This window comes from Ixodes scapularis, unplaced genomic scaffold (assembly GCF_016920785.2).
Source record: "Ixodes scapularis isolate PalLabHiFi unplaced genomic scaffold, ASM1692078v2 PGA_scaffold0__279_contigs__length_252992795, whole genome shotgun sequence".
NCBI lineage: Eukaryota > Metazoa > Arthropoda > Arachnida > Ixodida > Ixodidae > Ixodes > Ixodes scapularis.
The window spans coordinates 11,505,468-11,533,314 of record NW_024609835.1 but is presented as its reverse complement, the minus strand read 5'-3'; the positions used below and the strand labels follow the sequence as shown (position 1 = coordinate 11,533,314).

Genomic DNA, 27,847 nt, shown 5'->3' with positions numbered 1-27,847 from the left:
TATTGAGGTAAAAAATGCCAAACATCGTCTCTTTGAAAATCCAGTGGCATCCTCAGAGCCTTGTAACTCATGAGTTATTATATTTGTCGCTTACCAAATACTATGCGTGTGTAGTCCTACACATGGGCTATCGGCGGGCATAAGTTTATTTTATCTTATCTTCACTTAATTGTTTATATAAATTTTGAAATATCGTCGAAAATGAGATTAACCGATATTTTGAACCCATTTTATCGAAAAAGGCCATTTTCTATTTCGTTCAATTTTTTTTTTTTTTTTTTTCATTTTTGCTGCCGATCATAGGAACCTTCAATAGGTGACCGGCGTTTGGCAGCAGCCGCAAAGCACTCTGGGTATTCTTCACTTCCGTTTCGTAGCTAGCAGCCGACGCAGCCCCAGGACGGCTATGGAAGCGTGTGCGGGTGTTGAAACCCGATCAATCCGGGCCACCTTCCTCTGCTGCTGGGTGACTTACGCAGTTCTGAACGTCTCAAATTACTTCTACGGATATGTTAAGTAGTAGTCGGTACGCAGAAGCATCGAGAACGGCCACGAAAGCGCAGAGCGAGTGCGGCCGGCGGCAAGCTGCACTCGCACCGCGCTTTCCGGGCCTTCGCATGAAAACTCAGGTTAGATGTTTCGTTTTCCTTTTGAGCCAGCGTTTTTTTATCTGGGTACTGTTTATTTTTGGTGGTTACGTTAGATCACATCACGACTGAAATAAGTGCGAATGTAAGCCGTAGGACGCGGCCAGCTGAAATGCCCGATCGGAGGTCTGGCGTACTTTTCTCATTTTGTTAGAACACCTGAGACTGGGTAAGAAAATCTTGAAGCAATCAAAAGTTGAAGACAGGGAAAGAAGTCGGTCAGACGGCGTTTCAAACTCAGGTAATATGATTTCTCGCGCGATTGAAACGCCACTTCCGTACACAAGTTAGTTTCGATGACATCTGACTACGTGACAATCCTTGCTTTTTAACACTAAAAATTGGTTTGCTCTGTATGTTTATACAGCCATGATGGAGATGCGCCTCAACGGGTAATCGGTCTCTTAGCAGTAGATGAGAAATTTAGCCAGTGCAGTACAACCACTAACCTGGGGTTTTTAACATGCATCACGCAGTAGTGATCACACGGACCCGTGCCGGTACGAAACTCATCCAGATCGAAACGGGCGAGGGCGGTTGGCAACCGAGCCCAGGAGGTTCCCAGCGCAAGCTTTCGCTCCACGCTCCGAGCTGAGACGCGTTAGCCCACTCGGCCACTTCCTCCCCTGCTTTTTAACACTCACGCGTTTTTGGTACTTCGACTAGGTTGTCCCCCGTAAACTACCATATCCCCCACCCCCTCTCACGTTTTATTTTTTTTTTTTTTTTAATGATGTCGAGTAAGAAAGCATGCATGAACGAGCACCGATTGTGATATGAGCTACGCAGGGTCGTACTACCGCGCTTTATTATCGGTCAATATGAAGGTGCCGCCATTTGCTTTTACTGCTTTATATTACAGCAAGCTGACCTGTTCTTTTGTTTATTTATATTATAGTAAGTCACCCATTCACCGCCGCTTCGCGGGAACAGTCTGCGGCGGCTGATTACAGAAAAAGTTAATCCGAGTTGTCGATATAAGAATTAAACGGCCTGGCGATGGCACTGTATGTCGACGAAACGTCATGCCATGAACTGATTGCCTGCGAGATCGCATCGCGCGTTCTCGCGGATGTCTTGTACAACAAGCAGTGCTCACCCCTTCGCGGCTTAATCGAGACCTTTTTGGTGGGTGCCAAAAGACTGTTAGAGATCGTTATTTCCCGCGGCCCCTACCTGAAGACAGAACACGTTCTACTGGCCTGTAACAATATTGGCCACGCATAAACGGTCACCGACGTTTGTCTGTCACAGGTCACTTCGCTCCGTCACTCGCTTAACAGCGACGACCCATCGTTGCTTCCATGCTTTGTTTCACGGGAATTGGAACATCGTATGCCCTCTATGGCTTGCGTTAGAACAACGTATTGCGGAACTGCGAACCATTTTCACCGCGAAAACAGCACGGCTACCACGCCTAGAAGGGCTCTTGATGCAGCTGGACGAGCCACGACCGGCACCGGACGAACCGGAACCGTGAAGTCACGTGGTGCCTCGCTTCAGATGACGAAACTTCCGGCTCAAACGCCGGTCACCAATTGGCTTGCTGCGATTTCCCCCTTTTTTTTTTTTTTTTTTTTTTTGTGCCTTCTTTAGGAGTAAGCTCAATCGCTCCCACTTTCTCGGAACGGCCAAACGCAGTTTCCGCAGGTCGGCTTCACTGCAAAGAATATACTGCTTATTTTTGTGTTAAAAGGCAGCGGGTAAATTTATTTTGATTGAGAATACTCGTGCTTGGCTACATATTGTGTTTTCTTAATTTGGTAATGGTGGCAACTGACATTCCTTTGTTCGATCGTTAGTGGTGCAGCGGATGTTCCATTATCCGATGTTTAAAGCCAGGGCACAAAGGGCGGAGAAAACGGAACGGAGCTCTTTATGTAGCCAGACTGGGGTCATTAATCTGTTTGTGCTATACACAGCTTGTAAGGCACGTACAGCACGCCCGGCCCTTGGCGCTATGTCCGTTACACCCAGGAAGCATCCAGCACGGGACGCCAATCCATAATGTGTCTTGTCGCGAGCGATCAAATAACCATGTGATTGCCTGTTCGTTATTCTCAGTGTGTATATCAAAATATGTAAAATCACGTGGCCCTCTTTAAGAAGGAAAAAAAAAGTTTACAGAAGGAGAGTGGGGAAAACGGACTGAGTTTACATGAAGCGAAGACATTTTTTCACAGAACACAAACACCAATTGGCGATAAATAGTCACTTTTACTAATTAGCGCTAATATATTTAGAATGCACTTGACAGCCAATATGTTGCTGCGCTTTAATTAGTCTAGTTCACGAGCAACGCAATATTGGAACTTTTTGACAACGGCATTGGCTTGCTCCTGCGGAGAAGATCGAGCGCGGGGGCCGAGCTGAACTTTGTACCACAACGCTCGGATGCAGCCAAGAAGTTCAACAGCGTGGTAAGTCGAGACGGACAGAACGAAAGCTGGAGCCAAAGCGAGCGCGAGCGGTGAACCCGAGACGGTGGCCCTTCTGTTTCAACGAATGTGTGCAGATAAAAATATAAGTGTGGGGTTTTGTTCAAGACTGATCGATATCTCTGATGCCAAGAAGCAACGATCCCCACACTAACAGAAGGCAGCAAAAGCAGTCACTTAATGTCTCTGCAGACTTTTAGGTTCTCCACTTTGTCGCACCGAGCTTAATGCAAAGATTCTACAGCTTTCGGGAAAATGGAAAAGCCATTTGACGATTTTATTTTAGGTGGCCACGGTAGATCTGCTTTGGCTAGGCACACGTTGCTTTGGTTTGGGAATAAATAAAGCTTTGTACTATTTTCTCCTTCAAAATGAAGCGCGTCCGGCCAAGGCGGGCTTGGCACCGCTGCATAAACAGCATCGGCGAATCTGTCTTTCATATTGCCGGAGACTGTACACCTCCTGCTAATTTCACCTTAGGTTCCAGGCCTGGCTCGCGAACTGTGCACCACATAGGTGAGAAGCGTAACGTAATCCTTTGAGAGCAGCCACTGAGGGCCATTCTTATTTCTTGTGCTTCCTGAATATATCGATTTCTTTCTCCAGTAAGTCGAAAAGCACAACGCTTTCTGTCACTGTTTTCATTTTTCTTTCCAACGAAGTCCTTTGACGTCCGTATCAGGGAGCCGTCCTGCGAACGAAAATCGTGTGTTGTGGCGAGGTGCTTCAAGCCTTACAACCTGCGTATAACACAAACAGACATATGACCCCGGTCTGGCTACATGAAGAGCTCGTTCCGTTTTCTCCGTTCTTTGTGCCCTGGCTTTAGACATCGGATAATGGAACATCCGCTGTACCGCTAACGATCGGACTAAGGAATGTCAGTTGCCATCATTACAAAATCAAGAGAATGCTATATGTAGCCAAGCACGAGTGTTCTTAATAAAAATAAATTTACCCGCTGCTTTTTAATACAAAAATAAGAAGTATAGTCTTTGCAGCGAAGCTGCCCTGCGGAAACTGCGTTTGGCAGTTCCGAGAAAGTGGAAGCAATTTCGATTCCTTCTAGGGAAGATACAACAAAAAAAGAACGAAATCGCATCTGTAGGGGAGACCAAGAGATGGCGCCAGGAGCGCATCGTGATCTAGATAAGCGCGTGCGCCGCGAGACGCGGGGTACTTTTCGCCGCTTGATGCTAGGATAATAAACGTTTTGGGTCTGCTTCGTCTACCCTCGTCTGCTTCGTCTGCCCGGCTGGCGCGTCGCGCCCAGAGCACACAAGCTCTGAACATGGTGTCAGAAGTGGGATACACCTGCTCGTAGTCAGCGCTACCGCCATGCCGGACGAAGAAAAGAGCGTCCACCTCGGGGCCACGGGGCTTCAACCGCCGTCGCCGTTCGTCTTCACGAGCCCAGGCGAATGGACAACGTGGATTCAAACCTACGAGGACTACGCCTTCGCCACCGGTCTACGTTCTGCAAGCGACGAAACGCAAGTAAGAACGTTGCTTTATTGCATGGGTCCGCAAGCTCGTACCGTACTAGCTTCGCTTGGCGTGCCAACCCCGGAGACGCAACCGTTTGCCGCCGTCAAGGAGAGGCTGACTCAACACTTCGTTCATCCGGCGAACGAAATTTACGAAAGCCGAAGATTTCACCGCAGGACTCAGCAGCCTGGGGAAACAGTCGACGCGTTTTTCACGGAGCTTCGAACCCTAATCAGACGCTGCAACTACAACAGCCCCGAGATAGAAGACCGCCTAGTGCGTGACAAGTTCGTAGTCGGCTTATTGGACGAGAAGCTATCGGACCAGCTGTGCCGTTCCACACGACTCACCGCAGACGAAGCACTTTTACAAGCCCGCCAGCACGAAGATGCTGAGAGGGAGCGCGCTTCTCGTTCGGCGCAAGCTCCAGCGGCCTTGAACGTCAATGCGACGAAGAAAAAGACTGCGTCATCCGATCCGTCGTCGCGCGCATGTAACCGGCAGCAGCGTTTGGACAACGCAGTTTGTGGAAATTGTGGGCGTTCTGCGCATGACCGCAAGGATTGTCCAGCACGGAAGGCAACTTGCAATTTCTGTAAAAAGCAAGGTCATTTTGCAGAAATTTGTCGCGCGAAGAAGCGCAAGGAGAAGTTGGGCTCCGTCGAACTCTGCTCTGTTCGTACGCAACGGGCAAGATACGTCGAAGTAAGCGTCAACGGCCACGTGACAAGGTTCAAGGTGGACTCGGGAGCAGACGTCACCGTCGTTCCGCCGTCGCTTCCAGGCGTTCCTCGCAAGCTCGACGCAGTGGAAGGAGAGCTTATCGGCCCGGGGAACCAGCCACCGCCTGTTTTGGGCACTTTCCAAGCTACTCTGGCGTGGAAGAACAAGTGCACCGTCCAACAGCTTTACGTCATGCGGGCTCAAACTACACCGCTTCTAGGGTTACCTGCGATAGAAGCTCTCGGCGTGGTCAAGTTTGTGAACACCACCTCCGCCCAGTCCGGGAAAACGGATGGACGTGTCCCGTCTTCCGACGCTCGTGTCAGCTGTGTTTCATCTTCTGACGCCCATATCTTTAAAGGACTGGGCGAACTCCAAGAAAAGTACACCATTCGTCTGAAGTCAGGGGCTCAGCCATACTCGTTGAGCGTTCCAAGACGAATACCGCTGCCGCTCTTTGACGTCGTCAAGAGAGAACTTGATGCCATGGAAGCTCAAGGTGTCATCAGAAGGGTTGACAAGCCGACAGCATGGTGCTCCGGACTTGTCGTCGTCCCCAAGTCGTCGGGTGGGTACAGGCTGTGCATCGACCTGACCAAGTTAAACCAAGTCATCGAGCGGGAGCGATACGTCCTGCCGACGGTTGACCAGATCCTGGGGCAGCTAGGCGACGCCAAAGTGTTTTCAAAACTCGACGCGACCTCCAGTTTCCACCAAATCAAGCTCAGCGACGCAAGCGAAGAATTAACGACGTTCATCACGCCGTTTGGTCGCTACTGCTACCGTCGTCTGCCATTTGGTCTGGCGTCTGCACCCGAATATTTTCAACGTCAAATGTCACGGGTCCTGGAGGGGTTGCCTGGCGTCGTGAATATGATCGACGATGTCCTTGTTTACGGTAGAGACCTCGAACAGCACGATCAACGCCTTGCTGAGGTACTCCGACGACTTGAGCAAGCCGGGGTCAAGCTCAACGACCAGAAGTGTGAATTCCGGGTTCCCTCGGTCAAGTGCCTCGGAGTCGTCGTCGATGGAGATGGTATCTCGCCGGATCCCGACAAGCTTCGTGCCATTCGGGAGCTTCCTCCGCCAACGGACGTTGCAGGTGTTCGCCGTCTACTAGGGATGGTGAACCACATTGGACGCTTCCTGCCGCACCTTTCGGACGTAACTGCCCCCATCCGTTCACTTCTCAACAAGTCAAGCGCATGGTCCTGGGGCGCAAGCCAAGATGACGCGTTCAAGCGGTTGAAGGCTATGCTGAGCTCGGAAACCTGCATGGCAAAGTACCATCCACGCTATCCTACGATACTGTCCGCAGACGCAAGCTCATTTGGCCTGGGAGCGGTACTGCTGCAAGATCAGCCGTCCGGAGCTCGTCGTGCTGTGGCCTTCGCTTCAAGGTCCTCGACTCCGACTGAAGCACGCTACAGTCAGACAGAAAAGGAAGCTCTCGCCGTGACCTGGGCTGTTCTTCGGTTCGACCAGTATCTGCGTGGGCTTAGTTTTACCGTGGAATCGGATCACCTGCCTCTCGTCGCCCTGCTGGGAAAAAAGGAGCTGGAGTTGCTGCCACCGCGAATTCAGCGAATGCGCATAAAGCTGATGCGCTACCAATTCGACGTTCGGCACGTACCAGGTAGACTTCTTGCCACGGCGGACACGCTGTCACGTGCCCCTTGCGATGTCCGGTCTTCTTCTACAGTATTCTCTGTCGAAATTATCGCTAGCGAGATATTTAAAGGTCTTCCACCTCCCCTCGCTAACAGGCTGGAAGAGGTTCGTCGTCGACAAGCTGAAGATGGAGAATGTTCTCTCGTCGTCCGCTACTGCCAAGAGGGATGGCCAGACAAGAGGAAGCTGCCTCCCAACTTGGTGCCGTATTGGAAAGAGAGAGGAAGGTTGACAGTCTCGGAGGACCTTCTTCTGCTGGACTGCCGCCTCGTTATTCCTGCTGCTCTGCGTAGCAACGTCCTGGCCCTTCTGCACGACGGCCATCAAGGACTTCGCCGCTGTAAGGAGAGAGCCAGAGAAAGCGTCTGGTGGCCTAACTGCAACAGCCACATCGAACATTTGGTCACCAGCTGTGACAAGTGTGCGAAAACAAGGGTTGTACACTCGGAGCCCTTGATGTCAACGCCTACACCATATCGGCCATGGCAACGCCTAGCCATTGACTTGTTTCAGCTGAAAGGCCGTGATTATGTTCTCATGGTGGACTGTTACTCTCGGTTTCCGGAAGTCGTCTCCTTGAGCTCTACGTCAGCCTCAGCCGTTATCGCGGCTATCAAGAGCTACTTTTCCCGACATGGGATACCGGACGTTGTACGGACAGACAATGGTCCGCAGTTTGCTTCACAGGAATTCGCAAACTTTGCTCTGTCATACGGTTTCGAGCATGAGACCAGTAGCCCTCGGTACCCGCAGAGTAATGGCGCAGTAGAGCGCATGATGCGCACAGTGAAGGATTTTTTGTACAAGTCCGAAGACCCATACCTAGCGCTTCTCACCTACCGGGACACTCCGGGCGTCGCGGGAGTCTCTCCTGCCATGTTGCTGATGGGTCGGCGGTTAAAGACGCGTCTTCCTGCTCTGCCGCAGCGACTCGCACCAGTTCAGCCAAGCCACGAGAGGTTCCGGGCTCAAGACTCCAGGAATAAGGTCCGGCAGGCGAGAGACTTCAATCGCCGGCACAACGCTCGCTCTCTTAATCCTCTCAAGCCAGGTGACAGCGTCTGGGTCACGGATGCCAGCTGTCAAGCACGTGTCCTGAGCCCTGCCCAACGACCACGGTCGTACGTCGTAGAGACTCCCAAGGGAATCCTACAGCGAAACCGCCGGCACCTGGTGCCCTTCTCGCCGACCGTTACTGCGAGGGAGTCTGTCGAGCTTCCTGCTGCCGAAGAGCCTCCAGGACAACCACCCGAAGAAGGTCAGCCTGGAAAGTTGCCCACTGCGGGCTGCTCTTCATCCTCTCTGGATCGTGCATCTTCCCCGCAAGGTGTTACAAGATCACGCTATGGACGTGCCATCAAGCCACCAAGACGGTTGGACTTGTAAACATCGCTTTCTTTCGAACTGTGTAACTAGAGTGCAGTAACGAGCTCCGGGGGGAGATGTAGGGGAGACCAAGAGATGGCGCCAGGAGCGCATCGTGATCTAGATAAGCGCGTGCGCCGCGAGACGCGGGGTACTTTTCGCCGCTTGATGCTAGGATAATAAACGTTGTGGGTCTGCTTCGTCTACCCTCGTCTGCTTCGTCTGCCCGGCTGGCGCGTCGCGCCCAGAGCACACAAGCTCTGAACAGCATCAAGCCAATTGAAAGTTCATATGATCGACAGCAATATTTAAACAAAATTGAAAGAAATGAAAATGGCCTTTTTCGATAAATCGGTTCAAAATATCGGTTAATCTCATTTTCGACGATATTTCAAATTTTATATAAACAATTCCGTGGAGATAAAATAAACTAAACTTATGCCAGTCGATAGCCAATGTATAGGGCTACACCCGCATAGTATTTGGTAAGCGTCAAATATAACTCATGAGTTGCAAGGCTCTGAAGATGTCACCGAATTGTCAAAGACACGACGTTTGTCCTTTTTTACCTCAATAAACAAAAATACAACAGTATTTTCCTTTGAACTCGAAAATAGTCGAAATAATATACAAGAGCACAAAAAATTACTGTGAGTTTTCTATGCTTTCCGTATTCATACCAGCGTACAGAATTGGGTAAAAAAATCGCGGAGTAAAAAACAAATTTTCACCCTGCTCCACTCAACATTTTTGTGTGAAACGAAATATTTTTAATCAAATTTCGAAAAGTTGTTTTGTGCTTTCCAGAAATATATATATATATATATATATATATTTTTTCAAATCGAAAGACTTACCCCGACAAGCGTGTTCGATTTCAAATGAAACCGCCCCACGAAACAAGTACACCACTTGACCCAACATAGCAGCAAATTTAAAGGATATAGAAGAGCAGAAACATCCTTTATGCGTACGCAGGCGGAGGCGTTATTAAAGAAAACCTGCCAACGATTCTAGCTTTAGTTTTACTCGTCCTCTAGGTATAACGGAGTATCTGTTCAGCAGGTACACCAACGTTAATATTTGCTGCATGGTGGGGCATGGGGAGCCAAAACTACCTTGGATTATTCGATTCAACCTTGGAGTTGGTTGAATCGAATAATTTTCTATAGAGTGCGCTTAGTGTCACACCGTTGAAATATTTTCTTTTGTAATCCCTCGGTAGCGTCTGAATAGTTCTTTTCAGGCATGCGTTACTTTGCTCCTCTTTTAGGATTAACAAACAGAGCAACTTCGTAAAATTATTATTTACACGTAGAGAAAAAAGAACTTCACATTGATTTTTTGTCTAGCCCGTAGAAATGGAATGTGCCCAGATTTCCCTTTCGGCCACAATTATTGACAACTATACGTAATGTACAATGAGTAATAAAAATAGCTTTATAACAAGAATAATGTATTTCCGGCACAACTACTTAGCCAAGAGTATGAGTCCCGCAATTTTTTCATGCGAAAGAAGCAAAAGTCAACTGTTCCGTGGTAACAGTTGAATTCGCAACACTGCGCCATCCGTGTTCAGGATGGAAATCCCGCGTGATCCCAACGAGGCGTCATAACTAAAACAAATGTTTTCCTGTTACACCCGCTCTTTACCCGAAAATGTAAAAAGCAAACATCTACAATGACATCCTTCCTCGAAACGCTTTTTTTTTTTTAATTCTAGTTTTCTAATTTTAATTTAAGTGGCAAGAAAGAATAAACTTTCCAGTGCTTTAAATAATTACTTATCCGTGACTGCAAGCGTCTACTCCGTATATATGGCGACTCCAGTTACCTGAGCTCTTGTTTCGTGTATGCAACTGCATATTACAGTTCGAACATCCAATATCTTACTCACCCTTCTATTTGGCAAGGAAGAGAAGTCTTTGACGAGAACGAACTTCACCAGTTCAGGATCGCACACGAAGAGCACCGGTTTCCCGAATTCGTAGACACTACAAATAAATCCAAAGTAAGAGGAATGAAAGTTTATAACTTAGCTAAAAAGAGCATCTCAAGATGTATGGGGACTCACCCAAATAGTTTCCCGAATTGAGTGTACCGCTCTTGGTCCACAAGATGAAATGGCTGAAATAGAAAACACAAGGCAATGGCCGTTTGCAAGTGGAAATAACGAAAACATTATGTATTGCACCAACTACCCGTCCATGATTGCTTATGCTCATCCGCAATGGCCGTGACTTATAATTCGGATTCCGTTTTTTCGGAGTTTATTTCTAGTGAATTTCGGAGGCTGTTTTTCGGAATTTATTTTCCGCTGAAAATCGGGGGCTCATCGGAGTTTATTTCGTTAGATTTTTAATTCTTCGAATTTCTAAGTTAAATCTTACTGTATTCTAAATAAACAAAATGAAAAAAAATAATAAAGTTCGGACACAGACCCGATCTAAATTAATGAGAACTCATCTGTCTCGAATCTTATTTCTGGAGCCGCTATTGACATAAGCATTCTTGCTATTGGCAGTATTAGCTATCCCAAGACCGATCCCCCAATGAAGTGTTGCCTCAATGACAGTCGATGCTTGGAAAGAACTAAGCTTCTGGACGTAGTCGTTGAAAAGCATGGAAGCGTACGCTGCCCTCTCTTTTCATTGAAATATATGGGTTCGTAGCATCCACTGCTCTGGAAACAATACACCTCGTTCCTATAAGCAGCGCAAATAGCATGGCCCAGAGTGGAAACATAAACGATGACTTTTGTCTTGACCCAGAGGTACTGAACGAACCTTAAAAAGCTAAGAAGTAAACCCGTTTTTTTTTTTTTTTTTTTTTTTGGCGGTGGAAGATTTTAAGGGAAAAACACAAATGGCCTTTCCTTAATACCCCCTAACCCTACGCTCTTAAAGAAAAAAATATCGAAAACATGGTCTTTTTCGTCTTTTGCCGTCGTGACCTCCATGTTCAAGGTTTTTTAGATAAATTCTAATGGACAGAAATTTTATCCACGAGGGCTATTCGGATTTTTTCGGATTCATCTGAAAACATGGAATTCTATTTATTCTGCCCAGTTGTGGTACTTTGTGCTTTAAATATATTTCCAGCCGACTAAAAAACGTTTCTCTTCATACTCTAAAATCAACTTAAGACTAGAAATGCTCTGACAAAAGAAAATACGTTCCGGTATGTCGGGCAATCTCTAACCCCAGTTCGCCATGGTTCACTCTTAATACGAAGAGAATGCTAAGGAAGAAAGAGAGGCTATTCCAGTCGGCAAAAAGAAAAGATAATGATGACGCCTCGTTGTCTTGCTTCCGTGAATTTGCTAAAACTTGTAAACGTGAAATAAGAACGGCGAAACGTATTTTTTTTGGAAACGACCTGTATAACATTCTTATCTCAAATCCACGGAGATTCTGGAAAATTATCAATCCTCCTTCAAAGAAAAGTCCGATCATCTCAGATCCGACTGGAAATCAGCCGACTGAAAGTGAAGTATGTGACAGATTTAATGAATATTTCAGTAGCGTCTTCACTCGCGAAACGTTCCCCATGCCGCAATTAGCTTTTCTGGACGCACTTGGCGAAATGGGGTGAATAAATATTTCTTCTGAAGGAGTATCAAAATTAATAGAGCAACTTCCAGTCAGCTCTGCTCCTGGTCGCGACGGGATAAACAGTAAGATTTTAAAAATTACTAAGCACATCTCGTCCCTGTACCTGGGTAAAATTTTGAACCAATCACTTATTACTGGTATGCTTCCCAATGACTGGAGACATGCAGACGTCATTCCAATTTTTAAGTCTGGGTCATTTGACGATCTGAGCAATTACAGGTATTTCTTTAACAAGTGTATGTAGTAAGCTCCTTGAACATATTATTTTTACAGCCATAATGCAGTTTCTTGATATCAATAATGTATTATTTTCTAACCAGCATGGATTTTGTAGGAATCGATCATGCACAACACAGCTTTTCGAGTTGGTAACCGATATCCACAGTAATCTTAACTCACGAAAACAAACAGACGCTCTCTTTATAGACTTTTCGAAAGCTTTCGACCGTGTGCCACACTACAGACTTATAGTAAAATTACAAAACTTAAAAATTAATGTAACTGTAGTTAATTGGATAAAAACTTTTCTTACGACTAGAACCCAATCCGTACGTCTAGGTGAAACATCTTCACAATCCTTACCAGTTATTTCAGGCGTACCACAGGGTACTGTACTGGGCCCATTGCTCTTCCTTATTTATATAAATGATATCGGTTATCGCCTGGGAAGCTGCAGTGTGTTCGTCTGTTTGCTGTCGATCTTGTCGTTTATCACGCTATTTCCAGTGAAGATGATTGCCTAACATTACAAAAATACCTATCCCTAATTGAAACCTGGTGCGCCGAGTGGCTTATGTCCATTAATCATAATAAATGTAAATGTGTATCTTTTTTTAAATCCCGTAATCCAGTAAATTACACCTATCAACTTACATCCCAGCCCATTGAAAAGGTTTCATCTCTTAAATACCTTGGCGTGCACTTAAGCTCTGAACTCTCATGGAGAACTCATATTGAACACATAACTTCCGGTGCTAATAAAACTTTAGGTTTTCTAAGACGCCATCTTAGTCAAGCTTCACCGAAAATCAAACAGCTGTCATACTGCACCCTTGTTAGATCCAAGATGGAATACGCTCGTACCATTTGGAACCCCCATCAGGCTTACCTATCCGACATGTTAGAATCAATCCAAAACCGCGCAACTAGATTCATTCTTGCTGACTACTCACCCACGAGCATCTCTGCCCTTAAGGCTTCTTTATCACTACCTCTCCTTAATACTAGACGCACCGTAGATAGATTATCCTTTTTTCATAACCTGTTTTACAAGCCCTGGACTGACCATGAATCCTTCTCTTCAGCCAGTCATGTCTCCCTACGCCGTGATGATTGCCAGAAGATAGAAAGGCCCTTTGCCAGAACCAACATTTTAAAAAACTCTCCCCTTTTTTTGTGTATACGGGATTGGAATGCGCTACCTGAGTCCATTGTAACAATTACTGATCATGCCTTGTTTTTAGCAGAACTTACTAAGCATATGATTGTATAATGAAGATATTGCACTGTAAAATAACAGATGTTCTTTCAACCTATTTGTTCCTATATTTGATTTCAACCCTTGAAGTGTTATATTATGTTTTATGTTACCCCCCTTATGTAATGCCCCCCAGGGGCCCTTAAGGTACAATAAATGAAATGAAATGAAATATATCTACGTTTTATGATCTAGAAAATTTACGTCCGAAAAATAAATTCAAGTGAACAGTTTGGAATTCACATCCAATCAATAAAATCGAAAATGTTTTTAAGAGCAATATATTGTCACGAATGACAAATGATGCAGCGGTGAATAACTGGAGAAACTAAACGTTCAATAGGGCGAACTTAAGCTAAAAAAGAAGAGAGAGAAGAAGGCTAGCGTCGGCAGGCGTCGATGGCGGGGTAACAGCAGGATCAAGTTCTGGGGCAAGACTGATTTTGGCTCGTCACGCGGAACACTTTTTATACCCGCGTGAGTCTCTGGAACATTGGACGTAGAACGTTCGACGCGTAGAACATTCGGAACTCGATTAGACAACAAGGTTCTCGAACTTACCAGAATGTCAAGTTGACAGAATAAAGAAGAGTCTACCTCTCCCTGGAGTCGAACCTGGAGCCTCCGCGCGGCAGCCAAGCACGGTAGCCATTCGGCCACGGACGCGCACGCTCGGCAACGCGCCTGGCATTACTCCCCCAATTAAAAAGAGCATCGTCTCTATGCAACGTGCAAGGGAACAAACCAAAGCAAAACAAATAGAGAAACAATGGGAAATCCGGAAGCTGGTAAAGTACAGTTCTACCAAGCGTAGCGCGGCATCACAGTTCAGTCTTATCGCGCGTAGTACGGCTTGAGGCGTACAACGTGGACGACTTCAAGTCGTGGTGGGCGGCGTGATATTCTTGTTCCGTCGGGCATGACCTCGTAGTTTAGATCCTCGAGTCGACAAAGCACCTTGTATGTTCCAGCGGTTTAACAGCTTCTTGCTGAGAGGGCGGCGGCGAAAGGGTGTCCACAGCCCCACTCCGTCTCCGGGCTGAAAGTGGACGAAGGCGACGACGAAGGTTGTACCGTTCCGCGTCGGTAATGGATCCGCAGGTGGGCGAGCTGGCGTACCTCCTCTGCTCCTTGGTTTATCAACTGGGCGTCGTCGGTTCCGTCGACTGCTGGGTCGCGGGGAAGCATTGCGTCGAGTATCGTTGTCACCTTTCTGCCATGCGCCCTCTGGAATGGTGTCATTCTGGTGATTTCTTGAACTGCAGCGTTGTAGCAAACGTGACGAACGACAATACTTCACCCCATATCTTGTGCTCAACGTCGGCGTACATAGCGATCATGTCGGCGATGGTCTTGTGTAGCCGCTCTGTCAGTCCGCTGCTCTGTGGAGGGCATGCCGTGGTCCGACGGTGTTTGGCGTGGCTTAGATGAAATATCTTTTTGGTCAGCTGCACCATGAACGATGACATCCGTTTTGTAATGAGGACTTAAGGAGCAACATTCCGTAGGACGACGGACTCGACAAAGAACTTGACGACTTCCATAGCAGTGCCCGACGGAAAGGCTTTTGTCTCGGCGTATCGTGTTAGATAATCAGTGGCTACGAGTATCCAACGGTTTCCCAGGGTCCCCTCCGCAAATGAACCAAGTAGATCCATTTCGATCTACAGGAACGGCGCAGTTGGCGGAGGAGACCCGCCGGCTTCGACGGTGCTTTCTTGCGTCGCTGGAACTTGAGACATGACCGTGTGTAGAGCTGGACGGTTTTGGGGGGCTTGGTGCAGTAATACTTTTCACAAATGTAACACAGATGTCCGGACGTCGCGTCGTCGTGACATGCTTGCGAGATCTCCTCTCGAACTATGGAGATGAAACTTTAGCACAGCAAATTACACAACTTCTCAATAGGTACGACAAATTTTGGATATGGCAGAAGTAGCAACATCTCTCAATAGTTTAAAGAAAATAATGAAGACTTTTATTTTTGAAAACGTGTAAAATCTTGCGTAGAAATGTATATTTTCAAGTATTTTTCCTTTTGCATTGCATTGTGTTTCCTTTGCAATGGACTGTTCCTCTTTTCTGCAGTGCATTTTTTTTTCGTGTGTGTGTGAGCTGTTGGTTTGGCACACTGCGCTGTGCGTTGTTTTTATTTTAATTATATATATATATATATATATTTTTTTTTTGGCTGCGTTGCACTGAAACCTGTATGGGGTGTGAGACCCTGGTCAGGTGAATTTTTCCACCTTCTGTCCTGCCACCCCAACCAAAATGGCTAATAAATGAATGAAATGAAATGAAGATCGGTTTTGATTACCAGCATACACGGTGAGTTGTGGTCCCCAAGTTCTTTTTGTAGAGTACATCCCGTCGAATGGCGAAGGTCGGCAGGGCTCGTGAGAAAACACGTGGCACGGTACTCCCGCGCCATTCCAGGTGCTCTATTAGGGCGCGCAGCTCAGGATCGCCTCGTTGACGTTGTGCCATGTCGTCGGTGTTCACTGCGCCTAGGAAGCACTCGTCGTCGTCGTCGCTGCTGCCGGAAGTCTTTTCGACAGGGGCTCTGGAGAGACAGTCGCCGTCATTGTGCTTGCGGCTTGACTTGTAGATCACAGTTATGCTGAACTCTTGTAGTCGGTGACTCTATCGAGCGAGGCATCCTGAAGGGTCCTTGAGGTTGGCAAGCCAGGAGAGCGAGTAGTGGTCCGTGACTACGTGGAACTGGCCCCCGTACAAGTACGGACGAAACTTTGTGATTGACCAGACGACCCCAAGACACTCTTTTTCAGTCGTGGAGTAATTTCTCTCCGCCTTGGACACTGTCGGACTTACGTAGGCGATGAATCGCTCGGTGTCTTCTTGCGCTTGAACCAGTACCGCTCCTTTCTTGCGCTTGAACCAGTACCGCTCTAAGTCCTGCGTTAATAACGTCCGTGTGAAGCTCGGTTTCCGCATTTTGATAAAATTATCTAAGAGCAGGAGGTATCTGGAGTGTTCGCTTCAGCTCGTTAAATGCCTGTTGCTGGTCCTCGGCCAATTCGAACTTCTCGGTGTCCTTCGTAAGGTTCGTGAACGGTTCTGAAATCCTAGCGAAATCCAGAAACGAAGCACCGATAGTATGTACATAGTCCAAGGAATCTTCGCAAGGCCTTCTTGCCTGTCGGCGCTGGAAATGCCGCCACGGCGCGAGTCTTCTCTGCGTCTGGGCGAACGCCTTTGTTACTAACCACGTGGCCTAGGAACTTCAGTTCGTCATAAGCGAACCGACACTTTGACGGCTTGAGGATGAGTCTGGCGGTCCGTATGGCTGGGAGAACAGCCCGGAGTCGTCGCAAGTGCTCGTCGAAGTCGCTTGAAAGCACTACGACGTCGTCAAGGTAGACGAGACAGCTCTGCCACTTCAGTACTGGCAGTACGGTGTTCATGGCACGTTGGAGAGTGACTGGCCCCCTGCATAGTCTAAGGGCATGACTTTAAACTCGTACAGCTCATCCGGCGTGACGAAAGCTGTCTTCTCTATGTCCCGTTCATGGACTTCGAATGCCAGTAGCCGCCCTTCACTTAGATCGATGAAAAGTATCCAGAGTGGCGCAGCCGGTCTGGCGTGTCGTCGATGCCGGGTAGTGGATAGACGTCTTTCTTCGCCACCGCATTCAGCTGCCGGTAGTCCGCGCAGAAACTAAAGCCGGGGGTCACACTGCTCATACATCATACAAAAGACAGTCTGCGAACGTATTCGAACGCGAGTCACCGCGAGATCCGTGCTTCGAATGCCGTATGGCAAGGAGTTCAAGGAGAAACTAGCGCACCCCATATTCGAATCAAGGACTCGTGTTTGCAGACTGTCTTTTGTATGATGTATGAGCAGGGCGACCCGTGCTTAAGCGTTCCGTCCTTCTTCTAAAACAGTACGACTGGAGAGGCCCTGGAACTGCTTGAAGGCTCTGTTATGCCGTCGTTCAGCATATCTTGAACTTCCTCCTGGATTACCTTTCTTTCTCTTACGGAGACTCTGTACGGCGATCGACGCACAGGGAGCGCGTCTTCCTCAGTAACGATGCTTTGCAACAGCGGTTTGGCGCACCTTCGACGACGTCGCAAAGCAGTCGCTGTATTTGGTGAGGAGGTTAATCAGCTACCGTCGTTTCGGGCCCAGAAGCTTAGGGTCAATGTCGAGCTACGCTGGCGACGTACTGTCTTGCTGAGGTGGCGATGACTTTTGTGTAATTGCGGCAATTTCTACGGAGTTCCCCAGTTCCTCGACGTGGCCCACAGTGGCACCTCTCGTGAGGTGTTGCGTTTCTTGTCGGAAGTTTATGACGTGGACCGCAGTGCGCCCACCCTTAAGTGCCGGTATGCTCCTCTTGCGGCGGCTATTCCTGTTCCCAAGAGAAAGTGTACGTTGCCTTCCAGAACAACTTGCGCTGCAGGTAGTTGCATCGGTCAAGACGGGTACATGTGATCGCGGCGGCAGGTTTACGTGGTCGACAGCCACTCGAACGGCGACTGACATTGTTTAGGGTTTCTCTGGAGGCGGAAGAGGTCGTTGCGTCACCCTGTTCTCCCCAAGGTCGATGACAGCGCCGTATTTAAACAGAAAGTCCGTGCTGTAAATGACGTCACTTGCACAGTCTTGTAAAACGACGAATTTCACAGGACACGACACGTCACGCCGTGAATTTCGACCCGAGCAGTGCACCTTCCGACAGGCGGGATAAGGTATCCTCCAGCGGTTCGTATCTGCGGCCCATCCCACGGCGTCGTCACTTTTCGAAAGCGGCGAGAGAGTCTCCCACTCAAGGCTGCGCAGTCTGCTCCGGTGTTTACGAGAGCTAATGCGTCGTGGCCGTCGATAACAAAGTTTCGGATGTTGGGCACCGTTGCAGCGGCATCGTTGTGATACCTGGTGTCGAAAGAGTGGGAGCGCTCCGGCGTTCTTGGAGGCTCTTTACATCGGTCGTCTTCGGCAACGCCACTTCCACGAGGCGCAGATAGTGCTCCCGGCGACATAGGGGGAGACAGACTTTCTCGGCGGGGTCGTGGCGCTGGACACGCTGAACGTCTTGGCGATAGTGAGCGGGATTTTCAGGGCGAAGAGGCGGCGCTGCACTCTCCGAAAAAAAAAAAAGGTGTATTCTTACACCCTTCGTCCCATACAATACACCCCAAAACTTCAGTTGGACATACAGCGCACTGACGTCCATCCAACGGCACTAACTTTCACGTGAGGCTTGATAGCCGTGTGGTACAGCTTATGAAAATAGCTGATGTACGTGTTACTGACTGCAAAAAAAAAAATAATCGGTGCTCTTCTGGCTTTATAGCAGAACCTCAGTGTTTTCTCTCAGTGGTCTTTGATACGTACATTTCATAAGTTATATCGCTCCGTTCTCAAGCCCCTCGTAAAATTTGGGGCCGTCTGTTCGACTCGAGTGCATCGAACTGAAGTTTCGGAATGTATTCCATGGGTCCAAAGGGTGTAAGGTGACAGCCTGAGTGTGAGGATGGCGAACGTCGGAGGTCTGTCACGAGGGTGTTATCTTGGGTGCGGGTGGAACCCGCGCAGTCCCCGGTAGGGGCATCGATGGTAGATGGGGTCGGCTTGTGACAGCAGATGGGGCGTCAATCCCTCCATACGTCAGTTTTCCTTGGTGTGTCTCGGCGGTCTCACTGATGTCGTCCGCCGTGGCGTTGGGTGTACGCTTGCGTTGTTCCCGTCGTGATGCCACCAGTAATGTTCAGCAAATGGCGGCGGTCGTCGAGCCATCGCGGCGTAATTCAGCGTCGGCTCTTCGGCTGCAGTCACGCTAACAGTGGCATCTGGCAGGAACGCTCGCTAAACCTCGTCTCGTACAACCTCGGCGATGGAAATTGGGGCCGGGCGCTCAACAGCCGGGGTTTGTTGATGATGTCGTTGTCCGTTTCATCGTCGGCGTCGTCATCATGCTATCGTCGAGGTCGTAGCCAGGGGCTTTGTCTAGTTCGTAGTCCGGGTCGTTTCGAGGCCATAGTTGAGGTCGTCGTTAATGTCACAGTTGGATTCATCGTCGAATGTTTTCAGGGGACGTCGTGTTCACGGTCATCGTCTTCGGAGCTATCGTGGTCAGTGCACAGCTGGTACGCATCGTGGGTGTCGTTACCCCGCACCTCCGCCAAAATGTCACGAATAAGAATATGAACTTGATTAATAAAACTTAAAATTAGCGTTTATGTTTTTAAATAAAATAATTTTAAATACGTATACAGAAGTATGGTTAAGCAGAACGGTACAGTGCATGATGATTTTTCAATATTGTTATCACGGCTTGCCTTTTTCTGAAAACGTAAGTAATGGTACTTCAAACAAAATTCAACGTTTTAATCATAACAACCTCTAACGTTAACTTATCGAACAAAATGCCCAACACACGAAGCCGTGATTTACGGGCGCTAACAGAATTATCATTATTACCTTAAAAAAATTAAAAAATTCAGTGCCCGGAGCTCTTCAGGATGGTACATAACGTATACGTTATATATCGGTCTTAGTTTCGCTCGAAAGTTCCTTCGTCAAAAAGAAGGCCTTGTTGTCAGTTAAAAATAGGACTACTCGCAATTCTAGCTTTTTTTATATAGCTTTAGAACATCCGTCATAAAATGATCACCTTGAACAGCATTCGTCTTGCGGCTCCAAATATGAGGGAGAAGTTTTCGTGGACAACATTCTGGTCTTTCCAGTAATTCCTGTACCTGGCTGCATACCTGAAATAGTCGAAGGAGCAAAAGAAAACTTCTCATACGTGCAGCGGCGCAGACTTTCCATTTTGCCGGGGAGGAGGGGGGGGGGGGGGGGGGGGGGGGGTGCTGCGCGTTACCTTCTCGACAGAACTCGAGATAGAAGCTAACGAAAGCCCGCTGGGATTCCATTTCCTATGTATTTCGTCAATAAAGGCAACGTGGGCGTAATTTTGTTTACATGCCACGACTAGAAGCTCGTTACATGGCACGTAAACAGCGTCTCGGTAAGGATCATGGCCCGGGCCCGGGGGAGGCTCTGCCCCCCCCCCCCCCCCCCCCTAGATTTCACCAGGGGGTGCGCGAGCCCCGATGCCGCCCCATAGTCTACGCCTATGCACACGTGTACAAAATAGAAATCATAGGTAACTTCAATCCTCGTACACCGCAAACGTAATTATAAGGAAAACTTCGTAGCCTACGTTATTAAATATTGTGTATTCATACATTATTGGACTTTATGGTATTGCTAGACAGTGGTGGGCCTTTATTAAACTATCGTCCGATGACTGCCTGGTGGCCGGCTATAATTACTGGAAATAAATTATAAACTTTTGTATTTCACGTCTTTCTCACCAAGTAATCTCAATACCACATTCCTTTTTTGTTGCAAACTAGCGACATTCTTTTTTTTTGTTGTTGTTTCTAGGATTGTCGAACTAACCGGGGGTATTTGACAAAACCAATCGAGAGTTCGATTCCCATCAATGATTAAGTTAACAGCTATTAAAGCAAATTTCGGGCAGCATACTGCAAAATGCTGATATACAATAAGGAAGGGAAAAGGGTCACTCCACAAACGAGCGTCTAAAACAGATACGTTTCCGCCCCGTTCTAACGTAGCTTATTCTATTTAGGGGACTCTGAGTAACAACATTTTTCTGCATTGCGGGTAGCCACTATTGACCCATTTTACGCACCCATAGAAACTCTCGCCCAGTGCTACGGTGTGGTTTTTTTTTTTGTTTTTTTTTGGTTTTCTTTTTAACAGTTTATTTTAAGAACGTGATATTATTTTTTTTTATTTGATTAATTTGCGAACCACTACACTTTTGCGTGTACCTCCCAATTATTTTATTTTCATTTAAAGTATCTGCGCCTCAATAATTACTCTCGCGTTCGCATTTTCCTTGGAGCTGTTCGCTTTATTTCAGAAGAGTGCCGTAAGGTATGCAATCTTTCCGCTTATTCCCATTGGCATATGAAGAACTGTACCTGTCCCGCGGGTGTGCCTTTGCAGGGGAGCCAAATTTAGTAGAATAGGTCAGTTACGGAGCTACCCCTATATAGATGCTTCCTAAAATCAGCACCGTCACGCAGTCGGGGCTTCAAGGAATGACCTAACGTGTTGAAAACGCTCGATTTTCGCCGAGCTGGAGCAGCGTCATCGCTTAATAACGCTGTGTCGTCTAGGTGATAAACGAATTCCCTCCTTTCACCACACTCAGTGAATTCCCCTTTCTTGGCTACAAAAATTCCCTTTTGAAGGTACTTGCCCGCAAAATTCTGAGATATCCCCGCATATTTTTGTACGTTCTTTGCCCTTATTTTCGCATATAAACTGACCAGTATCATACTGGTCAGTTTATACTTTTCTAAACTACATGAAAGAACCCTTAGACGGGGCCGCATCCCGGCGCCTACGAGTCGCTCAGGCCCCTCTATCTTACACCGTGACTTTCTCTTCTGAAAACTTCTAAACCACAATACTTTTTCTTTTTTATAATATACAGCTTTCTTTAAAGTTTTCCCCGAATTCTCTCGTTAATCCTTAAATTACCTGCCAAATGCGTTAAAATTCCCATTTCACTTTTTGCTGGAATTGAGACCGAAATTTTCAGGAAAAAGCGCGAATTGCCTGCATGGAACATCGCTGACCGCACTCAGACACGAGCAGCAGCTCACGACCCATTCGACGCGAGAACGAGCTGGCGCCATCTGTCCGTGGAATACTTGTAGTTCCCGTAAATTTCCTATTTCTCACGCATCATTTTTTTTTCTCTCTAGATTATTGGCTGGAATATATTTGCCAGTGTTATTAAGCACCATTTCTCGTAGTAGAATTGATCTCGCAAATAGGTAAAAAGCATCGCTCTAGTGAAATGCAGTTTTGGGGCCACCAGATAGATGGCGCCGGCGTGCCGTCTGTTCTAGAGTAACTGTATAGGCTCTGCTTGCAGAGCCAGAGTATCGCGTTCCTTTTCCTTTCGCCGCCATCTCCGTATTGGCGGAGGAGTGGTCACGTGCGCAGAACTGGAGCCGAAGTTCGTGCGGGAAAGCGGCCTTCCAGAGCGCCGAGTTTCGGGGGAACATATTTTCCGCTTTCCGTTCGCAAAAGATAAATCCTAGACCAAAATCGAACAAACCGAAAGCTTCCTAAGTCATTGAATATTATGTGTATCAACTAGATACAGTACAATCCCGTTTATTTATAACGCGAGCGATGTTCTGAGACATTCGTTTTCAGGGTATGTGAAGCAGACGACACGGACGGCGGTCGCGTTCCCCGCGTCCGCGGCTCTCGCGGAGTGATTCGCGATCCCGGTACGCGACCGGCACATCCGGCCATGTTGGCGAGTCGCCGAGCTCTCGTTAGAAAGCGTGGGGACGGCGTTTTCGTCAGCTGCTACGTCGCTTGCCGCATTAAATTTTGCATGCGCGTAGAAAGAGCCCCGTGAAAATGACAGGCTGTAGTGTTACCAAGTGCACAATACGCGCAGACAGTGGCTTGTACCGGATTCCAACGACGAGACACGATGTGAGACGCCGCCTCGTCTGGCTTTCTCGTATGGGAAGATCATTTTTAATTATTGTCTGCCCTTTTACAATACCCCAAAAGATTTCTGCAGGCAGTTGTATGGATGAACATGTTTTAGAGACTGTTAGTGCTGTGCCTGTTCGCAATTTTTTCAATGGACCATGTCGGTGGTAGTAAAACAGTTTAATAGGTTCAGCAAAATGTTCAAAATAGAAGAGAAAGCGAGATGTAGGTTGGTGTCACACACTGAAAGTAGACAGAGCTCTATCGCCCTATTCTCGGGGCGGAATAAACTGGTCAGTAGGAAAACAGTCAATCTCGGCATCATTCTGGTCCCTTCAACGATTTGGACTGCGTTTTCAAAGCCTTATCCGCAATGAAAGTGGAACGTCGGTGGACTTTTTTTATATTAGGCAGTTTGCACCTTGCGGCATCTCCCAGAATTCGGAGCACCGTCTAACATTTATTATTCGCGAGCCCCTAATGTTTGCGATTCAAGCTAATTCAAAATTTAGCCCAACTTGAAAGCATGCGAAAATTCCAGTCTCCAAGAGCTCTCAATTCGGGCGTCTCGAATTCGTAAATTGGCAAAAACTCCGGATAAAAAAAAAAAAAAAAAAAAAAAAAAGTTGTACATTATTTTAGCATAAAAGTGGGGGTACTCGACATTCCTCAGATTCGCATATAATTGGAACGCACGAAGGTAAAGCACCTTTTCGTTTACATAATATCTAATAAACTGTCTGCCAAAAAAAAAAAAAAAAAATCAGGTTGAGCAGCGGCATTGCTTTTCGATTAAACAGAAGAGGAAAATAATGCCTGCGTTTGTTTGCTGCTTGCGATCGCTCGAGGGGAAATGTCCTCAAAAAGTTGGGCACACAGCGAGCTCACGACGCTATCTGCGTCCCAGCAACAGAGACTTGACGACTTCATTTCACACGCGACTCGCGGGACCCGCGGGTGCGTACGCGGGTGCGTTTTTTGCGGGAAGGAGACAGGAAACTACGGGACAACGATCACGGTGCATGCGCGGCTCGTCGCCGCACGCCGCACTATTTTCCTTCCGCAGCGCGCCGCAGCACGCCTCAGCACGCCGCCTCCTCGCATCTGCGCCTTCGTGCCCCTGCAAAAACCGACCGTGGCTTCCCGCAGTGCTTGGCTCCAGAATGGCACCATTGCGGTACTCTGCTCCGCAAGCGGAGCATATACAGTTACTCTAGTCTGTTCCCTCGTCGTATAATTGGAATCTCCGTGTCGATCGTGCAGCGCGATGGCCGACGCAGGTCGCAGGTAGAAAAGCGCTCCACTAGGCCTAACTTCCTACCCCAGCCAGCATTCGTTCGGCTGAAATCCGAACCCCACGGGGTTCCACCCCGGACCCCATCGTCAACCCTGGACGACGCCGTAGTCGGGTATCCCGCTTCACCAGCGGACGCTGAGGACCAGGCCTCCCTGAACCCGAACTGCACCCCGAGAAGGGCATTCAATGGCAAGATCCGCGTCCTCACAAAGACGCAGGTAATGAACCAGGCAGCCAGGAATCCATACCCGGCACCCTCAACTGAAAACATCGCAGCGATGCAAAGCTCAGCGCAATCACCACTGAGCGTGGACCCAGCAGAGTGGAAGATGTACCTTGAATTTCAGCAATTGCGAGAAACCTTCAACGCGTTTTTGCAGAACCAAGAAGAGGTAGCAGAATTCATGTCTCTCAAGCAAGAGCTAAAAGAGTACATGGCTCACAAGCAAGAAATTCAAACATTTCTTCAAAGCAAATCGAGCACGTCTTCCGAAGGCGAAGCAGCGGCAAATCCTCCCGAGAAAGACGACGACGTTGGAAACAATATGACACCAATGAATGAAGACAAAGGCAACGACGGTGAATGGCAGCCCTCTCGTAGGCGCAAGCACCGCAGCTCAGACAACGCGCAGAATACTACATCACGCACTGCACCCACGCAGACAGTTGTGCTCAAGCCAACCTGTAAGGCCGAAGTATATAGGTTTACCGGGAGAGACATCTGTGCCGCTATTGAGAAGACCGGCGTGCGCAACAAAGATGGCTTCTCGGTACATATGAGCGAGAAAACCAACACGATTTCAATAACCACAAAGAATCCACTCATCACAAGTAAGCTGCTCTCCATCGGAGAAATAAAAAAGGATGACAAGACGTATGAGGTCACACCTTACATGGCTATGGCTGGCAATCAAGTCAAGGGAGTGATCTATCTGCACGGCTCCGACAATAAGGAAACGCCCGAAACTCTCATGCAAGACCTCATGTGTCGAACAAATAAGATTGTTGCGGCCAGAGTGATAGGCAGATCCGGCAGGACCGTCCTTATCACATTTGAAGGCAAGTCCATTCCAAAATACGTACGTTTCTTATACGAATCCTACCCAGTATCATCGTACAGACCACGACCCGTAGTCTGCTTCAACTGTCACGAAATCGGACATAAGTCAGATGTCTGTCCCAATAAAACTAGCCGTTGCGACAAGTGTGGACACGACCACAGCAAGGACAGCGACTGCGAGCTACAACCCAAATGCCACAACTGCGGAGGCTCTCATGTGGCCACCAGCAATGATTGTCCCAAGCGCAGGATTCCGCCGAAGAGGCGAACGACGCACACAGCCACGCCTCCACAAGAGAACAAAACAAACAAACCGGCCCCCACAAAAGGAGCCCCGGGCCCGCCCCCAGTGATACCAAACACACCAAGTAAGGGAGCATGGAGCACTCCCTTATGTTTCACCGATACTGGCGCACCGGTGGTACTTGGCATGCCATCCAACAAACAGGCAGAAACACCCTCAGCAACCGTAGAGCTCGCCATCTGGCAAAGCAAGGTAGAGGCAAGAATGACCTCCGTAGAAACTTCGATAAAAGAAATGAAGCAAATGTTAGGGACCTTATTGAGCAAGCTCAATGTATAATCAGTCCCATCAGAAGACACGCAATCACACCGACAAAAAGAAATATATGCCTTGGATCATGCAATGGAACTGCAGAGGATTTCAAACCAAAGCTGCGGAACTTAAACTTCGATTTCAAGACAAGAGAGTAGAAAAACCAGCAATGATTCTCTTGCAAGAGGCGGATTGTGAGAACATAACACTTCCGGGCTATGTCACATTCACAACGCCCACCATAACAAGGCACAAAGGAGCCACGCCCCGTTCTTATGGTATAGCTGCAACACTGGTTCATAAAGGAGTACACCACGCAAAAATCGACACGTCAAATATCAGCGATAATAATAAAGAGGTGATCGGCATCAAGATCAAGATCGGTAGCAAGACCCTGAATGTTTTTAATGTCTATATCAGACCAACTATAACGGAAGACAAAGACTGCAAATGGCTCGACCAACTTTTAACGGACAAAACACCAACGATTCTTTGTGGCGATTTTAACGCCAGACACACGATGTGGGGATACAAAACGACGAACAGGAGAGGAAGGTCCATCAAGAAGTTGTGCGGGACTCATAATCTCGTACTTCTTAACGACAAAGACACGCCGACAATGATATCCCAAAACCCTTCGCAGGCCGACACGTCGCCGGACCTAACATGGGCCTCCAAGGGGCTCCGAATGTCCTGGCACGCCTCGCCAGACTCCATGGGCAGCGACCACGTTCCGATTCACATCGAACTACACAACCAGACATCACCGCGGAGGAAGACCCACTTCGTTAAATGGGACAACTTTCGAAAAGTCATCGCCAACCTCCCCGGCCAAGACTTAGCCCAAAAGATCCAGACGGCACTCGAGCAAGCCATGGAAACTTATAACATAAAAGACTACGCCCCAACCCCGGACCTCCATCTCCTAAACCTATGGGCAAGTCGGCTTCAAGCCCTACAACGCTACCGGAAGAAGAGCTCTAAACAGCTACGAATCAAGCTTAACCTAGCCACAGCCAGAGCCAGACGCTACACACTTGAGCTAAGCCGGCATAGATGGAGGTCACACTGCAACTCATTCAACGAGAAAACGGGCCTGAAGAAAGTATGGCGCACGTACAAATGCATGGCTGGTAAAACTAGATCTGTAGGTACCAGCGGCAACCTAGCCCTCAGTCTAGGACTCACGGAAGAAGAGGTAGCAGAACTCGCGGGAGACATATTCTTTCCGCAGCCAACAACGGCACCCCCAGCGGACTGCTATGAGCCTAGCAAGATCCAAGTACCGACCGACGAGGATCTCCCATTCACCATGGGAGAGCTGCAGGCAGCTCTCGCCAAAGCAAAGGCGAACACGGCACCTGGGCCAGACCGAGTTACGGTTGCGGCGCTACGAAACCTGCCTGAGAAGGACACCGCCGACCTTCTAGACTGGATCAACAGGATCTGGGAAGAGGGCATCATTCCGACAGAATGGAAGACATCCACTGTCCTTCCGATCACAAAACCAGGCAAAATTCCATCCGACCTCCGGAATCTCCGCCCAATTTCTCTCACTTCGAACTTCTGCAAGCTTATGGAAAGAATGGTCCTAGCTCGAATCACATGGATCCTCGAAACACACCGGAAACTGCACCCTATGCAGACGGGGTTTCGTCCCAACCTCTCGACTCAAGACAGCCTGGCGCTTATACACAAGGACATGACCGAAAACCCTGCCAATGCAAAGCCCAGAACGATGGTCGCCATCGACATAAAAAAGGCTTTTGACACAATACCTCACGACACAGTAATCCGCGCAGCGGAAAGAAGAGGACTACATGGACGCATACTCAACTTCATCAAGGCATTCCTGAAGGACAGGCAGTTTCATGTAATCATAGGTCGCATCAAAGGAACCCCCAAAACTAACCACATCGGGGTCCCCCAAGGGGCGGTAATATCCCCCACTTTATTTAACATGGCTATGA

General features: G+C 48.0%; 1 protein-coding gene across 1 annotated transcript in view; it reads right to left on the bottom strand.

Annotated features, from left to right (window-relative positions):
• LOC120846874 (cytochrome P450 3A24-like) overlaps positions 1-20,169 on the bottom strand; it is a 65,718-nt gene extending 45,549 nt beyond the window's left edge. The window contains exons 1-3 of the mRNA XM_040503978.2: positions 20,074-20,169; positions 10,410-10,462; positions 10,233-10,329 (exon numbers count right to left, since the gene is read on the bottom strand). Coding sequence (XP_040359912.2) covers positions 10,233-10,329; positions 10,410-10,462; positions 20,074-20,085 — 162 coding nt within the window. The 5' untranslated portion in view covers positions 20,086-20,169. The remainder of the gene's footprint in view (positions 1-10,232; positions 10,330-10,409; positions 10,463-20,073) is intronic.
• Positions 20,170-27,847: the final 7,678 nt, after the last annotated feature.